Source organism: Triticum urartu, chromosome 5 (assembly GCF_003073215.2).
Source record: "Triticum urartu cultivar G1812 chromosome 5, Tu2.1, whole genome shotgun sequence".
NCBI lineage: Eukaryota > Viridiplantae > Streptophyta > Magnoliopsida > Poales > Poaceae > Triticum > Triticum urartu.
Window position 1 is genome coordinate 621,940,064 of NC_053026.1, and position 19,119 is coordinate 621,959,182.

Consider the following 19,119-nt stretch of genomic DNA (forward strand, 5'->3'; position numbering starts at 1 on the left):
GCATGGCTTAATGGAAGAGAAGATTTAAATGCATGGCTTAGTGGGGATGTTGAGGTGGATACTTTGCATGTTAAGAGAATTGTGATCAACTTTTTAAGAGTGTAAGATATCTGCCCTTTTTTTCCCGTCCCTTTGTGTGCTTCTCCTCGACAGAGGGCGTGTGGAACGTATTTTTTGAGTACCAAGATTTGTTCAGTTTAGGTTTTGATGGATCCATCTGGATTCGGCCACCTTTTGTGGTCCTCAGAGTTTCTACAGGCTCTTATTGGTGTTTTCTTCTTCGAGGTGGCGATGCTTTGCAGATCGTAGTCGTCGGCGTTTGCTCGTTTGCTTCGACGACTTCCGGGCCACCGCTTCTACAAGTTTTTGGGTTTCAAAAAGTTTACTCTGCTGAGACGGAGGCCCAGAGGCGACATTGAGCTATGCTCCGGCACACTGCCGGTGGATATAGAAGAAAGAAGACTCCGACGCACTCAAGGATTTGAATGTAATTTCATTTTTCTTGTATGGATGTGTTTGTATAGACATATGATGCTTAAAATATGTAGGCCTTTTCTCAAAAATATTTTTTTAAAAAATCTTTTGTTTCGTTTGTGTAGATATGTTCCCATAATAATCTCTCGAGCTCTCTAAGCTGACCTAATTATACTGTTGAGCCTGAACCCTGAAGGTAAGTAACGGATCACGATTAAGTCAGTTAACAAGATCACCGATGTTGTAGCTGTAGACCCTGAGTGTGAGCAGGTCGTGGTGGTGGTATATATAAGCACTCGTCAGGCACAACCGCACAAGGATCCACCACCCGCAACAAAAGAAAAGAAAAGAAACAACGATGGCCGTCTCTCGCTGCTCCATCCTTCTGCTGCCGCTCCTCCTCTTCCTCTGCACCCTCCCGCCCGCTCACCTCCGCCTGCGACCGCTGCGTGCACCGCACCAGAGCCGCCTACTACGCCTCGTCTCTCAACCTCGCCGGTACCATCCATACACCTGCATACATATGCTCTGTTTCTACTTTCTACCTATACATGGCCCATGCATGATTCTGATTGTTCGATTGTGGTGTCTTGCAGCCGGTTCCTGCGGGTACGGCGCGGCGGCCGCGTCCCTCAACGGCGACCTGCTCGCCGGGGCCGGCCCGGCCCTGTACAGACAAGGCGTCGGCTGCGGCGCGTGCTTCCAGGTGCGGTGCAACGACGAGGAGCTCTGCGCTACCGCCGGCGTGAAGGTCGTCGTCACCGACCGCGCCAGGACGAAGACGAACGACACCGACCTCGTGCTGAGCAGCCCGGCGTTCGCTGCCATGGCCCGCCCCGGCATGGCTGGGCGGCTCGCCAAGCTCGGCGCCGTCGACGTCGAGTACAAGAGGTAATCCAAAGCCCCCTCTCATTTATTTGTCTCGAAGCACGGAGATTGGAAAGAGCTAAACTCAAGATTGTCAACGCTGCCGCGAATGTGCAGGGTGCCGTGCGTGTACGAGGGCAAGAACCTCTCGCTGCGGGTGGATGAGCGGAGCCGCGCGCCCAGCGAGCTCGCCATCACGATCCTCTACCAGGGCGGCCAGACCGACATCGTCGAGGTCGACGTCGCGCAGGTCGGTTCGTCGTCGAGCTGGACGTCCCTGACACGAGACCACGGGCCGGCGTGGAGCACGAGCGAGGCGCCACCGGGGCCACTGCAGCTGAGGGCGGTGGTGACCAGCGGGTTCGACGGGGCATGGGTCTATGCCGAACATGAAGTCCTGCCGAGCCAGTGGCACGCCGGCGAGGTCTACGACACCGGCGTCCAGATCACCGCCATCGCCCAAGAAGCCTGCCTCCCCTGCGACACGCAGGAGTGGAAGTGACGCCTGACGAGGCAAGCAAACCACGCCGATCTGCCAGGGGGCTCCTGCAAAGTACCACGTACAAAATACTACAAATAAAGATATGTAGGAACAATGAAGTGAAGTGATAATGAGTAGATGACGGCTAGGCTCGAACAAAATACTACAAATGAAATTGGTGGTTGTTTATGCAAATGAAGTGATAATACGAATGAAATTTGTTGGACGACGGACGAAACTAGTCGTTGGTCTTCCAGGATTCACCGAACGAGCTAAACACACAACCTAAAAATGCCATACTGTAATGAGCATAAGCACACTTGAGACACGTATGAGCTGAGCTGAGCACAGTTGGTGACTCGGTGCGCCATTAACAACATCTACGACCGGACTGAGCAAACCGCGGACACGACTACGGAAAGCGTCAGCCCGGTCCTCAAATGTTCGCATTTGTAACCTTACCTTTGAAACTCATATCCATGCAAACACATGCACACTGAGCATCACACACAAACAATGAGTAGCGCACACGACTACGAATTATTCTTACATAAAAATAAATAGTCCAAATATAATCCAAGCATAAAAATTGTTCATAGTGCATAATTGAAACATAAAAAGTGTAGTTCAGTGATTTTCAACATGGATCCATATATACTCCACAAGATCGATCATCGAGAAGTTGCATGTCCGCATGTTGATGTCGATGTTGTCGATGCATCTATTCTCAGCTTAAAAGTTGTCATTAGCCTTCTCCACGACAGTCATTATGCGCAAGAACAAAGATTGCTCATCCGAAAACGACGTCGAAAGAAACCTTCATGATATGTTGGGTCCAATGTGAAGTAGTCCGTGTACAAGTCGTGCGTCAGTGATCCTATCACGGGGAATTACTCTCTGGCCCATTATCGAACCCTTGAAATTCAGTACATGTTCCTCTTCCTTCTCAATTTTTTTTGGATCCTCATTATCATAGTCATTTCAGCATCTCCGTCATTCAAATCCGACAATTCGATGAACTCTGTGTTTCCATAACCATCATTCAACGATGAATCCATCGGTGACCCACAAATGATCAAAAGAATAAAAACTATGTTTAGGCATTTCATCAAACACATATAGTGCGAGGTGTATGTCCAGAGGAGTTGGACGTAGCGGGGTGGCATTCGATGGCTGCACGGTCGGAGGCGTTGTGTGATTGGGGTTTTCGGTGCAAGCAATGTGGGTTAGGGACGGTGGCGGAGCATCAATGGCGCCAGAGTTACGGTGGCGACTGTGCGGACGAGGCCGGAAAGAGGAGAGAAACATGATAGATTGGATAAGGAGAGGGTCATCTTCAAGCGATTTGGTGCGGGCCCTTGCTGCCAGTTGTACGTAGTGGGCGCATCCGATTGTCCCATATCCATCCCAGATATAAGTTATGTATGAGTGTCGATCAGTCCAAACGTTGAGTTATGTTTGTCCGGTTTGATTGGACAATGTTTTTCTGTCTGTCTGATTAGGGACTTGTCAGGCTGCTCATTTGTCCGAAATGAATATGAGTCGTCTAGTTGTAGGTGCTCTAATATTAGCCACTCATCGGTGCAACTGCAACCATCTACTCCTCATGGTATGATAACGATGGCCATTGGAGCTTGTAGTGTAATGGCCAAAATGTATGTATGTGATGCTGGCCGGTGAAAGCCAGCCAAGATTCTGTCGGAGTGCACTCTGCGTCTGTCCGCCGCCACCAACCAGGGGCGTCGCCGTGGCACCGCGTAAATTATCCATTTTTGGAAAACGGTGGCCAAATTTCAGGCACAGGGGTGACGCAAACGGGCAAAACGTGCACGTCCTTGAACTCCATGTAGTATGTCTGCATCCACACGCTAATCGCATAAATGTTGGATTAGCTTGTGTAGTTAATTAGGCCTGAAATGTTAGTTGGGTGGATGCAAATCATACCATTCTGATCTTGATCAACGCGTGTTTAGTGCAAACTGTGCCTATTATGGACAGTGCAAAGATTAATTAAGTGCGTAACGGAAGCAACAGGAGGACGCTTAACTGAATCGAAAGCTGTGAGCAATTCTGCAGCGGCCTGAAAGATTAGGTGCATGCAAGCATGCTAACTTAAGCCCTATACCTTGGCGTGCAGCATCAAGCGCGATCAATCGAATTGAAGTGCAACTGATCGAGGGTGCAACATGTGTAGCCGCGCAGTGCGGTCCATCGATGCGGTGCTAATTCATTAATAAAGCCGGACGAAACGAGGTTGCAGGAATGGAGTGTGAGTGAGACACCGAGTTTCCGTTACGAGTTAAGTATTAGCCTACGCTTGGAAGTTTGTCTAGATACGGACACATTTAGTGTTAGCTTGATTTTTATTTAGATAAATTTAAGACAAGCTTTTTAAAACGGAGGGAGTACTACCCTTTGCGTGGCCGATGATAGTGACTCCACCAGGTCTCGGTAAGTTCTCGCGGGTGACTCAAATGGACAAGTCAATTTTAATCTTGTACTACTCGCCACCGCGACCGGCACATGTGCAACTCTATTGCTAACATATGAAATTAAGCTTAGCAACCTAAAAACCAGTGTTTAATAAGAGACAACCCATCATTCCATCAAAATATAAATTTAATAGCCTAGAAATTTTCTACCAATCGTTCGTCTTGATGATGTAACAAAAGGGCCAAAGAGGTCATGTTTTGCAGAAAAGAAGTACCAGAGAAGATGAAGCTTGGAGAATAAGAAGGGGGAAAAGGAAAAAGAGACATTTTTTTGGCAGCAGGACGTTTGACAGCTATCCTACCCAGCGCTTAGAAAAAATGCAGAGGTGGCTATGGCGTTCAATGGCCTATGGTAAGAGCAACTCCAATGAAGGGATCCATTTTATTCGTCTGCGTCCGTTTCGGTCGACGTGGACAAAAATGAAGGCCCAACGCAACAATCCAAGCCCAAATCTCGTTCGCCTGGCGTCCGCGCCGACCCATTTCTGGTTCAAAATTGCGCCTGAAATGTATCGGCGCGGACGCGCCGCGCGTCTTCTCGGCATCCGTCGCGGCTCCACCTGTAGGCCAGCCAACTACCGCTGGTCGTCTTATTTATGACGATAATTGATAGCGGGCCCACTAGTCAACTAGTGGAAGTGTCCTTTTTTAGCCACACGTGTGGCGGGGGGCTGCCTCACTTCCATCCACATCTAGCCCCCTACCATTCCCTTTGCTTCCTCACTGGCGACAGCAAACCCTAGCAAGCGATGGGCCTCTCCGGTAGCAGCAGCGGCAAGGGCACCCCCGGCGCCTCGTCCTCCGGTGCTCCTCCCCCCTCCTCGTCCGGCGCCGGCGCGTTTCCGCCCAGGTCGCCGACGCCTACACATCCCGGTGCACCAAGCGAGGTGGCACTGGGAGTACAGGCAGCCGCAACCCTACCCCGATGTCACGCTGCCGCACAACTGGCACCTGGATCCGCACCGGATCCCGGTGCCGGTGGTTCCACGGACCCAGCGGGCGCACGAAGAGGAGGTGCTCAGGCGCCGCGCGCAGCTCACGCCGGAGCAGCGACGGATGCCCGAGTACGCCACCGACTCTCCCAACTGGGAGGCTTAGTTTGCCCTCGAACACGAGGAGCAACGACATGTAGGCGCCGCCGCCGTTTCCACCGCCGCCCCCGCGGGTAGAGCCAGAGGAAATGGAGGCGGAGGCGGAGTACCAAGCCGCCCTCGAGGAGGCTCTGCAACACGCGCTAGAGGCTAGCCGTCTCGAGGAGGACACACACTGGGATGGGTTAGAGCAAGCCCTTGCCCTGTCTGCGGTGGGGGACTCCGTCCACACCCCGCTCTTCGTCCCGCCTACGCCACCGCCGCCGCCCGTCGAGACCAAGCCGGAGCCGAAGCCGACACGGAAGCGCTCCCCGCCTCCACCCACTTGGCCGGAGGAGGCCTACACGTGGACGGGCCAATACCATGAGTTGGTGAGCGCGCCTTCTGTCCACTACGCCACGACACCGGCGCAGGAGGCGGCCCACCTTGAGTGTTGGAAGGCGCACTGGCTCCGTCAGGAGCAAGCCGACGACGAGCGGCATATGCGTGATAACCCACAAGTATAGGGGATCGTAACAGTTTTTGAGGTTAGAGTATTCAACCCAAATTTATTGATTCGACACAAGGGGAGCCAAAGAATATTCTCAAGTATTAGCAGCTGAGTTGTCAATTCAACCACACATGGAAATTTAATATCTGCAGCAAAGTGTTTAGTAGCAAAGTAATATGATAGTAGTGGTAATGGTGGTAAAAGGTAACGGTAGCAAAAGTAGTATTTTTGGTGTTTTGTAGTGATGATAACAATAACAACGGAAAAGTAAATAAACGAAGAACAGTATATGGAAAGCTCATAGGCAATGGATCGGTGATAGAGAATTATGCCAGATGCGCTTCATTGTGTAATAGTCATAACCTAGGGTGACATAGAACTAGCTCCAATTCATCAATGTAATGTAGGCATGTATTCTGAATATACTCATACATGCTTATGGAAAAGAACTTGCATGACATCTTTTGTCCTACCCTCCCGTGGCAGCGGGATCCTATTGGAAACTAAGGGATATTAAGGCCTCCTTTTAATAGAGTACCGGACCAAAGCATTAACACATAGTGAATACATGAAGTCCTCAAACTATGGTCATCACCGGTAAGTATTCCGATTATTATCACTTCGGGGTTAACGGATCATAACACAAAATAGGTGACTATAGACTTGCAAGATAGGATCAAGAACTCTCATATATTGATGAAAACATAATAGGTTCAGATCTGAAATCATGGCACTCGGGCCCTAGTGACAAGCATTAAGCATAGCAAAGTCATAGCAACACCAATCTCAGAACATAGTGGATACTAGGAATCAAACCCTAACAAAACTAACTCGATTACATGGTAAATCTCATCCAACCCATAACCGTCCAGCAAGCCTACGATGGAATTACTCACGCACGGCGGTGAGCATCATGAAATTGGTGATGGAGGAAGGTTGATGATGACGATGGCGATGGATTCTCCTCTCCGGAGCCCCGAACGGACTACAGATCAGCCCTCCCGAGAGAGTTTAGGGCTTGGCGGCGGCTCCGTATCGTAAAATGCGATGAATCCTTCTCTCTAGTTTTTTCCCCTAAAGAGAATATATGGAGTTAGGGTTGAGGTCGGTGGAGCGTCAGGGGGCCCATGAGGCAGGGGGTGCGCCCAGGGGGGTAGGGCGCGCCCCCACCCTCGTGGACAGGTGGAGGCCCCCCTGACGTGGATCTTCCTTCCAGTATTTTTTATATATTCCAACATAATTCTCCGTTGATTTTCAGGTCATTCCTAGAAATTTTATTTCTGCACAAAAATAACACCATGACAATTCTGCTGAAAACAACGCAGTCCGGGTTAGTTCCATTCAAATCATGCAAGTTAGAGTCCAAAACAAGGGAAAAAGTGTTTGAAAAAGTAGATACGACGGAGACGTATCAACTCCCCCAAGCTTAAACCTTTGCTTGTCCTCAAGCAATTCAGTTGATAAACTGAAAGTGATAAAGAAAACTTTTACAAACTCTATTTGCTTGTTGTTGTAAATATGTAAATCCAACATTCAGATTTTCAGCAAAGATTATGAACTAACCATATTCACAATAACATTTAGGTCTCATATTTACTCATATCAATGGCATAATCAACTAGCGAGCAATAATAATAAATCTCGGATGACAACACTTTCTCAAAACAATCATGATATGATATAACAAGATGGTATCTTGCTAGCCCTTTCTGAGACCGCAAAACATACATGCAGAGCACCTTTAAAGATCAAGGACTGACTAGACATTGTAATTCATGGTAAAAGAGATCTAGTCAAGTCATACTCAATGTAAACTAACAACAATGAATGCAAATGACAGTGGTGCTCTCCAACTGGTGCTTTTTAATAAGAGGATGATGACTCAGCATGAAAGTAAATAGATTGGCCCTTCACAGAGGGAAGCAGGGATTTGTAGAGGTGCCAGAGCTCGGTTTTGAAATAGATATGAATAATATTTTGAGTGGTATACTTTCATTGTCAACATAAAAACCAAGAGATGGCGATATCTTCCATGCTACACACATTATAGGCGGCTCTCAAACAGAATGGTAAAGTTTATACTCCCCCTCCACCAACAAGCATCAATCCATGGCTTGCTCGAAACAACGAGTGCCTCCAACTAACAAGAGTCCCGGGGGAGTTTTGTTTGCAATTATTTTGATTTTATTTGCATAAAGTATGGAACTGGGCATCCCGGTGACCAGCCATTTTCTCGTGAGTGAGGAGCGGAGTCCACTCCTCTTGAGAATAACCCGCCTAACATGGAAGATACGGACAGCCCTAGTTGATACATGAGCTATTCGAGCATACAAAACAGAATGTTTATTTGAAGGTTTAGAGTTTGGCACATACAAATTTAATTGGAACGGCAGGTAGATACCATATATAGGTAGGTATGGTGGACTCATATGGAATAACTTTGGGGTTTATGGAATCGGATGCGCAAGCAGTATTCCCGCTTAGTACAGGTGAAGGCTAGCAAAACGCTGGGAAGCGACCAGCTAGAGAGTGACAACAGTCATGAACATGCATTAAAATTAATCAACACCGAATGCAAGCATGAGTAGGATATAATCCACCATGAACATAAATATCGTAGAGGCTATGTTGATTTTGTTTCAACTACATGCGTGAACATGTGCCAAGTCAAGCCACTCGAATCATTCAAAAGAGGATACCACTCTATCATACCACATCACAATCATTTTAATAGCATGTTGGCACGCAAGGTAAACCATTATAAGCTCCTAGCTAATTAAGCATGGCATAAGCAACTATAATCTCTAATTGTCATTGCAAACATGTTTATTCATAATAGGCTGAATCAGGAACGATGAACTAATCATATTTACAAAAACAAGAGAGGTCGAGTTCATACCAGCTTTTCTCATCTCAATAAGTTCATCATATAATCATCATTATTGCCTTTCACTTGCACGACCGAATAGTGTGGATAATAATAACAGTGCACGTGCATTGGACTAAGCTGGAATCTGCAGGCATTCAATTCAAGAGAGAAGACAAGGTAATATGGGCTCTTTGTTAGATCAACAATAATGCATATAAGAGCCACTCAACATTTTCATTATGGTCTTCTCCTATTGACCCCCAAAGAACAAGAAAAGAAATAAAACTATTTACACGGGAAAGCTCCCAACAAGCAAAAGAAGAACGAGAAATCTTTTAGGGTTTTCTTTTTAATTACTACTACAAGCGTGGAAAGTAAACTAATTAAAAGCTACAACTAATTTTTTTGTTTTTCTTAAGGCTTATTAAACACACAAGAAGAAAGCATAAAAAAGGAAAATAAACTAGCATGGATGATACAATGAAAAAGTATGAGCACGGACAACTAGCAATGAGTGTGTGAACATGAATGTAATGTCGGTGAGAAATACGTACTCCCCCTAGCTTAGGCTTTTGCCCTGAGTTGGTCTATGGCCACGGTTGGCCTGGCGGATATCCAAAGTAATAATTGGGATCGTACCGTGAAGAAGCCTCGGATTGCCATTGGTTGGCAATCACCTCTGGATCCCACTGGTAATCAGACTGTCGTGGAGGATCAAATTGTGGTTCCGGCTCTGGCTCTGTAGCTGATGTAGGATTCTGGTAGGCGTGAATGGCCTCCAATGGAACAAGGTACTTGCCTGCAGATAAATCAAACAAGGAAGGAGCAGGCAAGGTAATAGTCTCAGGATGATTTTTACCAAATATTAATTTGTACTTAAGTGCCTTTTCCCTATTCTTAACAATAAAATCATGTGCTACCATACTCTTATAATCTAAATAAATAGGAGGCAGCAACTTCTCTTCCTTCTCATAATGCCTAATAGGTATGTTAAAGTGTGCAACGAGGCGAAGATGCCTCCAAGGACGGGGCCCTTAGTACGGTTAAGATTTAACCGCTTTGCAACAATAGTGTCCATACTAGATGTGTCATCATGGAACAAGGCATGGAACAAAATAACAATATCAGGGGCACTAAGGTTGCCACAGTTTCCGCAACCAATTAAGCATCTACTAGCAAATATTGCGAAGTAACGTAAAACAGGAAAATGTATGCTAGTAATTCGTGCATCGGAAACCTTCCTCATTTCCCCTACAGCAATGGTATCAATAAACCCATCCACATCGTCACGATGTGGTTCCTCTACGCTGCCCTCAAAAGGTATCAAACAAACCCGACAAAAATCACGAAGTGACATCTCCTTATGCTCATCATATAAATAAAATTCCACCGTAGGTGGTGAGCTCCTAGCATGGAAATGAAAGTTTTGCACAAAGATATTGATGAGTAAGAGATACTGTTCGCGTTGGTCATGGAGGAAGGCGGTGAGGCCTGCATTCTCAGCCAATTCATAGAAATCGTCATAAATCCCGGCTGCTCTCAAGAAATTATCACAAGGCCATTCACACGGCCGAACCTCCGCAGTGCGAGGGAGATTATATTTGGGCCTCTTATCCTCCTCACTTTTCTTATCCTTCGAGCTTCGGCTCGATGAGCCCCTCAAAAATCTCTTCATCTTTTTCTGAAAATTTCTGAAATTTTTAGTAACTTCAAAATAAAGTGAACCAAACTCAACAAAATTGATAGCAACTACTCCTAAATTGCCTAGAGACAATATCATGCATCAAAACTACTTTTGACCACATAAATTTGACATGCAAGCTCAAGAACAGGGTCACCTAAGCAGCAAAAATATGCAATGAATAAAGCACTAGAACAAAAACTAATTGGACCAATGGAGGAGTCACATACCAAGGAACAACCCCCCAAAGCAGTTTTATGAGAGGTGCTTTGAGCAAGGAGATCGAAAATGGCAGCAAAATGAGCTTGGACTCGGGTTTGAGCTGGTTAGTGATGTTTGTGGGAGGGAGAAGGAGTGTGTGGTAGCTGGAATAAGTGGAGGGGAGCCATCGCGGGCCCACGAGGCAGGGGGCGCACCCAGGGGGGTAGGGCGCGCCCTCCACTCTCGTGGCCAGGTGCTTGCTCCCCCTGCTGTGTTCTTAGTGCTAGATATTCTCAAATATTCTAGAAAAAATCATATTTAAATTTCAGGGCATTTGGAGAACTTTTATTTTCGGGGTACTTTTTATTGCATGGATAATTCAGAAAATAGACAGAAATTACTATTTTTGCTTTATTTAATATAAATAACAGAAAGTAAAAAGAGGGTACAGAGAGTTGTGTTTTCTAAATTCATCCATCTCATGCTCATCAAAAGGAATCCACTAACAAGGTTGATCAGGTCTTGTTAACAAACTCATTTCGAATAACATGGAACCGGAGAATTTTCGAATAACACTAGGTTACCTCAATGGGGATATGCACATCCCCAACAATAAGAATATCATATTTCTTCTTGACAGTAGGAAGAGGAAATTCAAAACCTCCAAAAATAATCGATGGAATTTTTCCAATAGAGTTTATACTATGAACTTGAGGTTGTTTCCTCGGAAAGTGTACCGTATGCTCATTGTCATTAACATGAAAAGTGACATTGCCTTTGGTGCAATCAATAACAGCCCCTGCAGTATTCAAAAAGGGTCTTCCAAGAATAATAGACATACTATCATCCTCGGGGATATCAAGAATAACAATGTCCGTTAAAATAGTAACGTTTGCAACCACAACAGGCACATCCTCACAAATACCGACAGGTATAGCAGTTGAGTTATCAGCCATTTGCAAAGATATTTCAGTAGGTGTCAACTTATTCAAATCAAGTCTACGATATAAAGAGAGTGGCATAACACTAACACCGGCTCCAAGATCACATAAAGCAGTTTTAACATAGTTTCCTTTAGTGGAGCATGGTATAGTTGGTACTCTGGGATCCCCAAGTTTCTTTGGTATTCCACCCTTAAAAGTATAATTAGCAAGCATGGTGGAAATTTCAGCTTCCGGTATCTTTCTTTTATTTGTAACAATTTCTTTCATATACTTAGCATAAGGATTCATTTTAAGCATATCAGTCAAATGCATACGCAAGAAGATAGGTCTAATCATTTCAGCAAAGCGCTCAAAAATCCTCATCATCCTTTTTCTTGGATGGTTTAGGAGGAAAATGCATGGGTTTCTGAACCCATGGTTCTCTTTCTTTACCGTGCTTCCTAGCAACAAAGTCTCTCTTATCATAACGTTGATTCTTTGATTGTGGGTTATCAAGATCAACAATAGGTTCAATCTCTACATCGTTGTCATTACTAGGTTGAGCATCAACATGAACATCATTATTAACATTATTACTAGGTTCATGTTCATTACCAAATTGTGTTTCAACATTAGAAATAGAAATATCATTGGGATTCTCAGGTGTGTCAACAACAGGTTCACTAGAAGCATGCAAAGTCCTATCATTTTTCTTTTTCTTCCTTTTAGAAGGACTAGGTGCATCAATATTAGTTCTCTGAGAATCTTGCTCAATTCTCTTAGGATGGCCCTCAGGATACAAAGGTTCCTGAGTCATTTTACCACCTCTAGTCATAACTCTAACATCATTATCATTTTTCTTACTATTCAATTCATTGAGCAAATCTTCTGAGCTTTGAGTACTTGTTCTACTTGAGTGGTAACCATAGAAGCATGTTTACTAATAAGTTTAAGTTCATCTTTAACATTAGCCATATAATCACCCAAATTTTCAAGCATATCAACATTGCGTTTTAATTCTCTACCAAAATAAGCATTGAAGTTTTCTTGTTTAACCATAAAGTCATCAAACTCATCCAAGCATGGGCTAGCAAACTTAGTAAATGAGATTTCAGCTTTATCATATCTATAGAGAGAATTTATCTTTACTACCTATGTGGGGTTATCAATACCATGTATTTCTTCAACAGGAGGTAAATTAAGACCATGTATTTCTTAAATAGGAGGTAAATCCTTAACATCTTCAGTTTTAATACCTTTTTCCTTCATAGATTTCTTTGCCTCTTGCATATCTTCAGGACTAAGAAATAGAATACCCCTCTTCTTCGGAGTTGGCTTAGGAGTTGGTTCAGGAATTGGATCAGGAAGTGTCCAATTATTTTCATTAGTCAACATATTATTCAATATAATTTCAGCTTCATCTGGTGTTCTTTCCTTGAAAACACAACTAGCACAACTATCCAGGTGGTCTCTGGAAGCATCGGTTAGTCCATTATAAAAGATACCAAGTATTTCATTTTTCTTAAGAGGATGATCGGGAAAAGCATTAAGTAATTGGAGAAGCCTCCCCCATGCTTGTGGGAGACTCTCTTCTTCAATTTGCACAAAATTATATATTTCCCTTAAAGCAGCTTGTTTCTCATGAGCAGGGAAATATTAAGCAGAGAAGTAATAAATCATATCCTGGGGTCTAAGCACACAACCAGGGTCAAGAGAAGTAAACCATACCTTAGATCACCCTTTAATGAGAATGAAAATAATTTAAGGATATAATAATAGAGAGTTTTCTCATCATTAGTGAATAGGGTAGCTATATCATTTAATTTAGTAAGATGTGCCATAACAGTTTCAGATTCATAGCCATAGAAAGGATCAGATTCAACTAAAGTAATTATCTCAGGATCAACAGAGAAATCATAATCCTTATCAGTAACAAAGATAGGTGAAGTAGCATAAGCAGGATTGTCGTGGAGTTGACACGGCAGCTGTCCTAGAGCAAGGACTTAGTCGTAGGGCCATCGCACTAGGAAGCTTAAAGGGGCTAATCAGGACAAGGGACACATGAGAGAGTTTTTATACTAGTTCGGCCCCTTACGATCAAGGTAAAAGCCTACGTCTAGTTGGGATTGGTATTGCTTGAAGCTTCGATCTCCAAGGGGCTCAACTCGCCAGCTTGGTTATCGATTTCGTTGTTTCTTGCCCTAAACCGCCACCGGGTCGTCCCCTTATATACACGGGTTGACGCCTGGTGGCCTACAGAGTCCTGGCCGACTCATAATCGTGTCCGGCTCGGTGACTTCCTTTACATGCCTTTCTTTACAAGTCTTTCCTTACATACAACGGTTTATAATATCAGGCCTTAAGCCGGCCCCAGGCCTTTGGGACTTCTATACGTTTAGTAAACTATCATCTTGAATGTTTATTGGGCTTCTTATGTAACCCGCCATTAGGGCTGACCCGGCCCCTTCTGGGCGGGTCATACTGGTAGTAATATCCCCAACATTAGGCCCCAGGTTGACTTTGAACTTTGTTCTTTGTCAATCTTCAATACTTAGATGGAATCCATCATCTGTCTGAAAACTTCTGTAACCCCCCGTGACATCATCTTTTGAAAACACAAAAAACTTTCACGATGTCATCTTCCAACGGATCTTTTATTTTTTAATGCCTTCCGAGAATCGAGGCATCCGTTTAGTTGGATAATCATTATTCGGGTCTCCTTGATTTTCGCGCCCGCCTGTTCGCGTACTCCCTTATAAATAGGCACGACCTAGGTCTTTTTCATTCTCCCCCTTCGGTCGTCTTCCTCCTCTCACTGTTTCACTGCCGCTCGAGCTCTGCCGCCACCGCCACCGCAGATCTCCTCGTCTTCTCCACCTCAGGCCGCTGCATCGACCTGATTTGACCAGAGAAACGCGACGAACCTCCGCAGTAGCCCTGCATCTGTAAGTCCCTTTCCTTTTCTGCCTTAGATCTGCATTACGGCTTTTCAAGTTCGTCGGTGTTTGTCGCCGCCCGTTACAGACTCTTGATAGATTTCACCTCCGATGCCCTTTCCTGATCGTCAGATAGTGTAGAACTACTGCGGTAGCTATTTTTGTATTCATTTTTGATAGCAGTAGATCCCTTTTTCTGAATCTGCTTTCTGAGAAAGTCTGTAGTCATGGCGGCTTACCACTCCGTCTTTCTTTTCCTTATATGTCATTATCCCTTAGTTGTTGAACCGGCATGTTGTTTTTCCTTTTTCAGTCCCTTGCACGTCATGCCGTCAAAGACACCCACCATCTGCAATTGGGTCCCCTTAACCATAACTGAGGAGCGTTTAAAAGAGTTCTTCCTCATTGGGTTTTTGCCCTCAAGAAGCATCATGTCTTATCGTGCTCCTGACCCGGAAGAAGAATGACCCAATCCAAAAGACGGCGAAGTGATCGTCTTTACTGACGACATGAACCGGGGCTTCTCACCGCCCGGTTCAAAGTTTTTCAGAGAAGTTCTTCACTTTTTCAAACTCCATCCTCAGGATATTGGGCCCAATTCCATATCCAATATTTGTTACTTCCAAGTGCTCTGTGAGGTATATCTTCAGCAAGAGCCGACTGTGGAACTATTTAGAGAGTACTTCTATCTGAACCGGCAGAACGAGTGCACCAATGGCCTTAGCTTAGAGCTTGGAGTCATCTCAATTCAGCACCGGTAGGGTGCTGTCTTCCCTCTCATAGTTTTACCAAGTCACGCAAAGGACTGGAACCAAACTTGGTTTTACTGTCAGGACATCTCACCCGCCAACGAGAAGCCACTGCCGGGTTACCGCCCCGATCGTCTTCACTCCAAGTTCGCCCTGCCAGATAAACTTACCGTTGCTGAACGCAAGAAGCTGCTTCCATCTATCAGAAGAATCAACGGTTTGTTGGGGAACGGTTTAACCAGAGTCGATCTAACCCGCTGCTGGATCTCATGGCAGATTATTCCATTAAGTTGTCATTCAAAATTGATGTATGAATATGGTGGAGACCCGGACGACTCTCTCCGTCATACCCCGGTTCAACTAACCAAGGAGGACATTGTCACAATGTCAAACCTTCTGGTGAATGTGAAGTATGAAGATTGCAGTGTTGTTGGGTTAAATCCCTTATGTAAACTTAACCCGGTACCAGAAGTAAGGATATTCTGATCTTTTTCCCTTTGTATTTTGTCCAGCCGTATTGTTTATCATTGATCCTTCCTCTTGTCTTTGTAGGCCAACTCTGACTTTTGGAAAGTGAAATATGATCACGAAGCTGCCAAGAAGGCGAAACTCGCCACCATGAATGCCAAGAAATTGACCCGGAGATCGAAGAAGAAAAAGAAAACCACTTTTGAAGATTTAATGAAACTTGATGACACGTCTGACTCGGAGGTAGCCCTTGATTCCCTTGGCCAATTTTTTAACAATCTTATTGACATTGATCCTTACCAGGATGACACTGGGCCAGTCAGGCCGGGGAAGTAGAGGTAACTATCATTTCCTCCGACTCAGAGCCCTTACCAAGACACAAAGTTCGACGAGTGATCCGTAAAGTAAGGTTTTCTAACCCCTTAGCTCACTTGGATCCCAACTTTCATTTGAAAAAGCAGCAACCTGAAAGCCGTCGTGAAGTTGAGATTGAAGATGAACCGGCTGTCGTCCTTTAACAGACCCCTCGGAAACGCCCGAACGAGGTTTACTTATTACTGCCCTTAACTCGTTTTAATGAATCCTGCTCCTTGTATTTCTTTTAACTCTTTTCTTTTACCTTTTCAGGAGGTGTCTTGTTCCTCAGGCGACTCATCACAAACACAATTTCCGGCTTTCAAGACTGCTCCTGGGTAATCAGAAATCCTCTTTTCTTCTGGCTTGCTCAATTGTATCTTGATGCTGACAATCCTACAATATTTTTTCCTTAGCGGCCAGGCTAAATCCAAGAAGGCGAAGGCAGCAAAACCGGTGGAAGACCCGCCAGTGCTAGCATCTGACCCGGCTAGGCCGCCTTCTCCATTAACGGATGCCCCAGAAGACCTGCCTATTGTCAATGAAGCAAATCCTCCGGAGCCGTCCCTTGATGAAGCCACTATGAATCCTTCTACAGCTGGACCGTCAAGCTCAACCGACCCGCCGTCTCCACGTGCTCAAGATGTTCAAATTACTGGGAGCCGCTTTGTTGAGCCGGGGAACCCAACGGTGTTGGCTCGGTGCACAGCAAAGCAAGAAGCATTGGAGAGGCAGAAGGTTCGCTTTGATGTTACCAACTATGACCGTCTCAATGCTAGTGATATCTTATCCGGCTATCTCAGTCATGTACACTCCAGTCGTGAGTCTAAGAACGAGATGGTCAAGTAGCTTCAGTTGAAGTATGAGGTACGTTGTTTCCGGTTTACTAATATTCCTTCAGCCCCCAAGTCTTCAGATTATGAGAGAAACGGAATAACCTATAGACTTAAACTACAGGCCGAGACTTTTACCTCTAAATCTTTGCCTGATATTGATAGAAACAAAAACTTCACCTATAGTCCCCAAGGACCGGTTTATTTTGATCATCAATGAATCGGTACTTTAGAACCGTCTTCAAAGTACTTAACACTCTGGTTTAACCTTGATAAACTTGCTGAACTGCGTACATTAGCCCCCAAGTGCCAAGTGTTGTTACTTTGTAAGGGACTTGGGACTTCAAATATGTTTGTAGAGTCGTAAAAATTTGATTTGGCATACATTAGCCCCCAAGTGTCAAGTGGTTTACTCGTAAAGTACCTTAAGACTTGAATCTTGAATTTGGATATTTGAATTTGAAACCAAGTCTTGACTTATCTGAACGTTTCACAGAATGCCTTGTCTGAATTGAACTCTCAATTGTCGGACGCAAAGACCCGGCTAGCAAGTCAGGAGTCTGAAATCAAATATTCCACTTCCAAACTGCAAATGAGCCTTTCTGCAACGGAAAATTTGAAGACCAGCTTTGCTACCAAGGAGAAGGCTTGGGAAAATGAGAAAACACTTCTGACCCGACGAGCTGAGACAGCCGAAACAGCTCTGAAAGAAATTTCAACAGAGCTGAACGGTTTAAAGGGCCGAGTGTCTCACATGGTCGCTGCTATCTTTGGTAAGCTGCCTGATTTGACCTTTCGTATAATTTTCGCCAAACCGGAGTATAATCCGCCAACTTACTCTGTTAAAAATATAAGCAGGTCCGCGAAGTAAAAATCTGAGCCAAGACCCATTGATTAAACTGAAGGCAGTATACACCTTGGTTGAACAATTGTATATTGGTGCACAACGGGCTGTGGCCGCTATCTCTCCTGCAAATCAAGGACCCAACCGGCTCAGCGATGTCCTGAAGAAGCTGTCCATCCTTCCTGCCAGATTCCAAGAAGTAAAACGCTCCTGTGCGCGAGCCGGAGCTTTGACTGTCCTTAGCCGCTCCAAGGCTTGGGTGCCAGACCTAGACCCGGCAGACGTAGTAAGAGGTTACCCTACTGTGAAGGAGGACGGGTCTCCGTTTGATCAGGATGATTTCATAGCGTGCGTACGCGAAGTCCGGCCTCAAGCGACTATTCTTGGAGATAACACCAATGTTGATAAGTACCAGCCGGGTTTTGATAGTGAAAATAAGAAGATGGCCACTCCTTCATACAAAGTAGCTAGCAGATCTGATCCCACCAGTGAGAGAAGATACCTTTACCCCGGAAATTGACCCGGTCGGCCTGATTGACGACGAAGCCGAATTTGTCGCCATGAACGGCTTTGATTGGTCAAAATCCAACTTCCAGCAAATAGAAGGTGGTGAACCGGCGAGGGAGGGACGATGATCATCTTCATGGGCTTATAAAGCCTTGTAATAACTTAGTTGCTAAAACACCGCATGTTTGCTTATGCCATCGCGCATAAAATACTTCTATGTGAATCTGCTTCCAGATGTCAATGTATGCATCATTTAATGTTTGTCTCTGCAATGTTTGAACTCTGTTCCTGTGAATACAAGGAAAAGACTGGCAAGGCGGTTTAGAACCAAACGGGCTTAAACACCTAATTTACAGCCAATATATTTACCTCAATAAAAAACAGAGACAAATGTAAAGAAAGGATAAGGGTTAATACTAACTCTTGAGTTAACGCAGCGGGTAAGCTCGTATAAGTAAGAACCATACCTTGTCCTTGTTGATCCTTAGATCGCCGGTTTTAATAATCCGGGTGGTGAACTTGATAATTCAATATGTATGAAAAGTTAATACTTCTTGAATACTCAATGATCATCATATCTTAGTAGCTCGTACCTTTGGATCCTTGAGCCACCGGCTTGAATAACCCGGGCGGCTGTGTTGTCCAATAATTGATCCGGTGAAGAAAACCAGGCTATCTTATTTGTAATATTGAAACAACAAAGGCTAAAAGGCAAGCAACAAATAATAAACATAATTTTAACTCTGTACTCAAAAGGCTGGGGGTTTCTGATTCAAATACGATCAGTAAACCGGACCAAAGGGGTTAAGCTAAGGTTCGAATATGACCATATAGCCCCCAGTGGCTTTGGCGTTGCACC

General features: G+C 44.9%; 1 protein-coding gene across 1 annotated transcript; it reads left to right on the plus strand.

Moving 5' to 3' along the window:
• The first annotated feature begins 832 nt into the window (after positions 1 to 832).
• LOC125507560 (expansin-like A1) lies at positions 833 to 2,021 on the plus strand. The gene is made up of 3 exons (XM_048672102.1): positions 833 to 1,004; positions 1,071 to 1,365; positions 1,459 to 2,021. The coding sequence occupies exons 1-3, from the start codon at positions 833 to 835 to the stop codon at positions 1,841 to 1,843; spliced, it is 852 nt and encodes a 283-aa protein (XP_048528059.1). The 3' UTR covers positions 1,844 to 2,021.
• Positions 2,022 to 19,119: the final 17,098 nt, after the last annotated feature.

What these genes read in the sequence shown, in the direction of transcription:
- LOC125507560 (XM_048672102.1), top strand. Translation starts at nt 833, where the DNA reads ATGGCCGTCTCTCGCTGCTCCATCCTTCTGCTGCCGCTCCTCCTCTTC. An exon ending in CACCTGCATACATATGCTCT is followed by an intron (nt 1,005 to 1,070) that starts GTTTCTACTTTC and finishes GGTGTCTTGCAG; the next exon opens with CCGGTTCCTGCGGGTACGGC. An exon ending in GTCGACGTCGAGTACAAGAG is followed by an intron (nt 1,366 to 1,458) that starts GTAATCCAAAGC and finishes GCGAATGTGCAG; the next exon opens with GGTGCCGTGCGTGTACGAGG.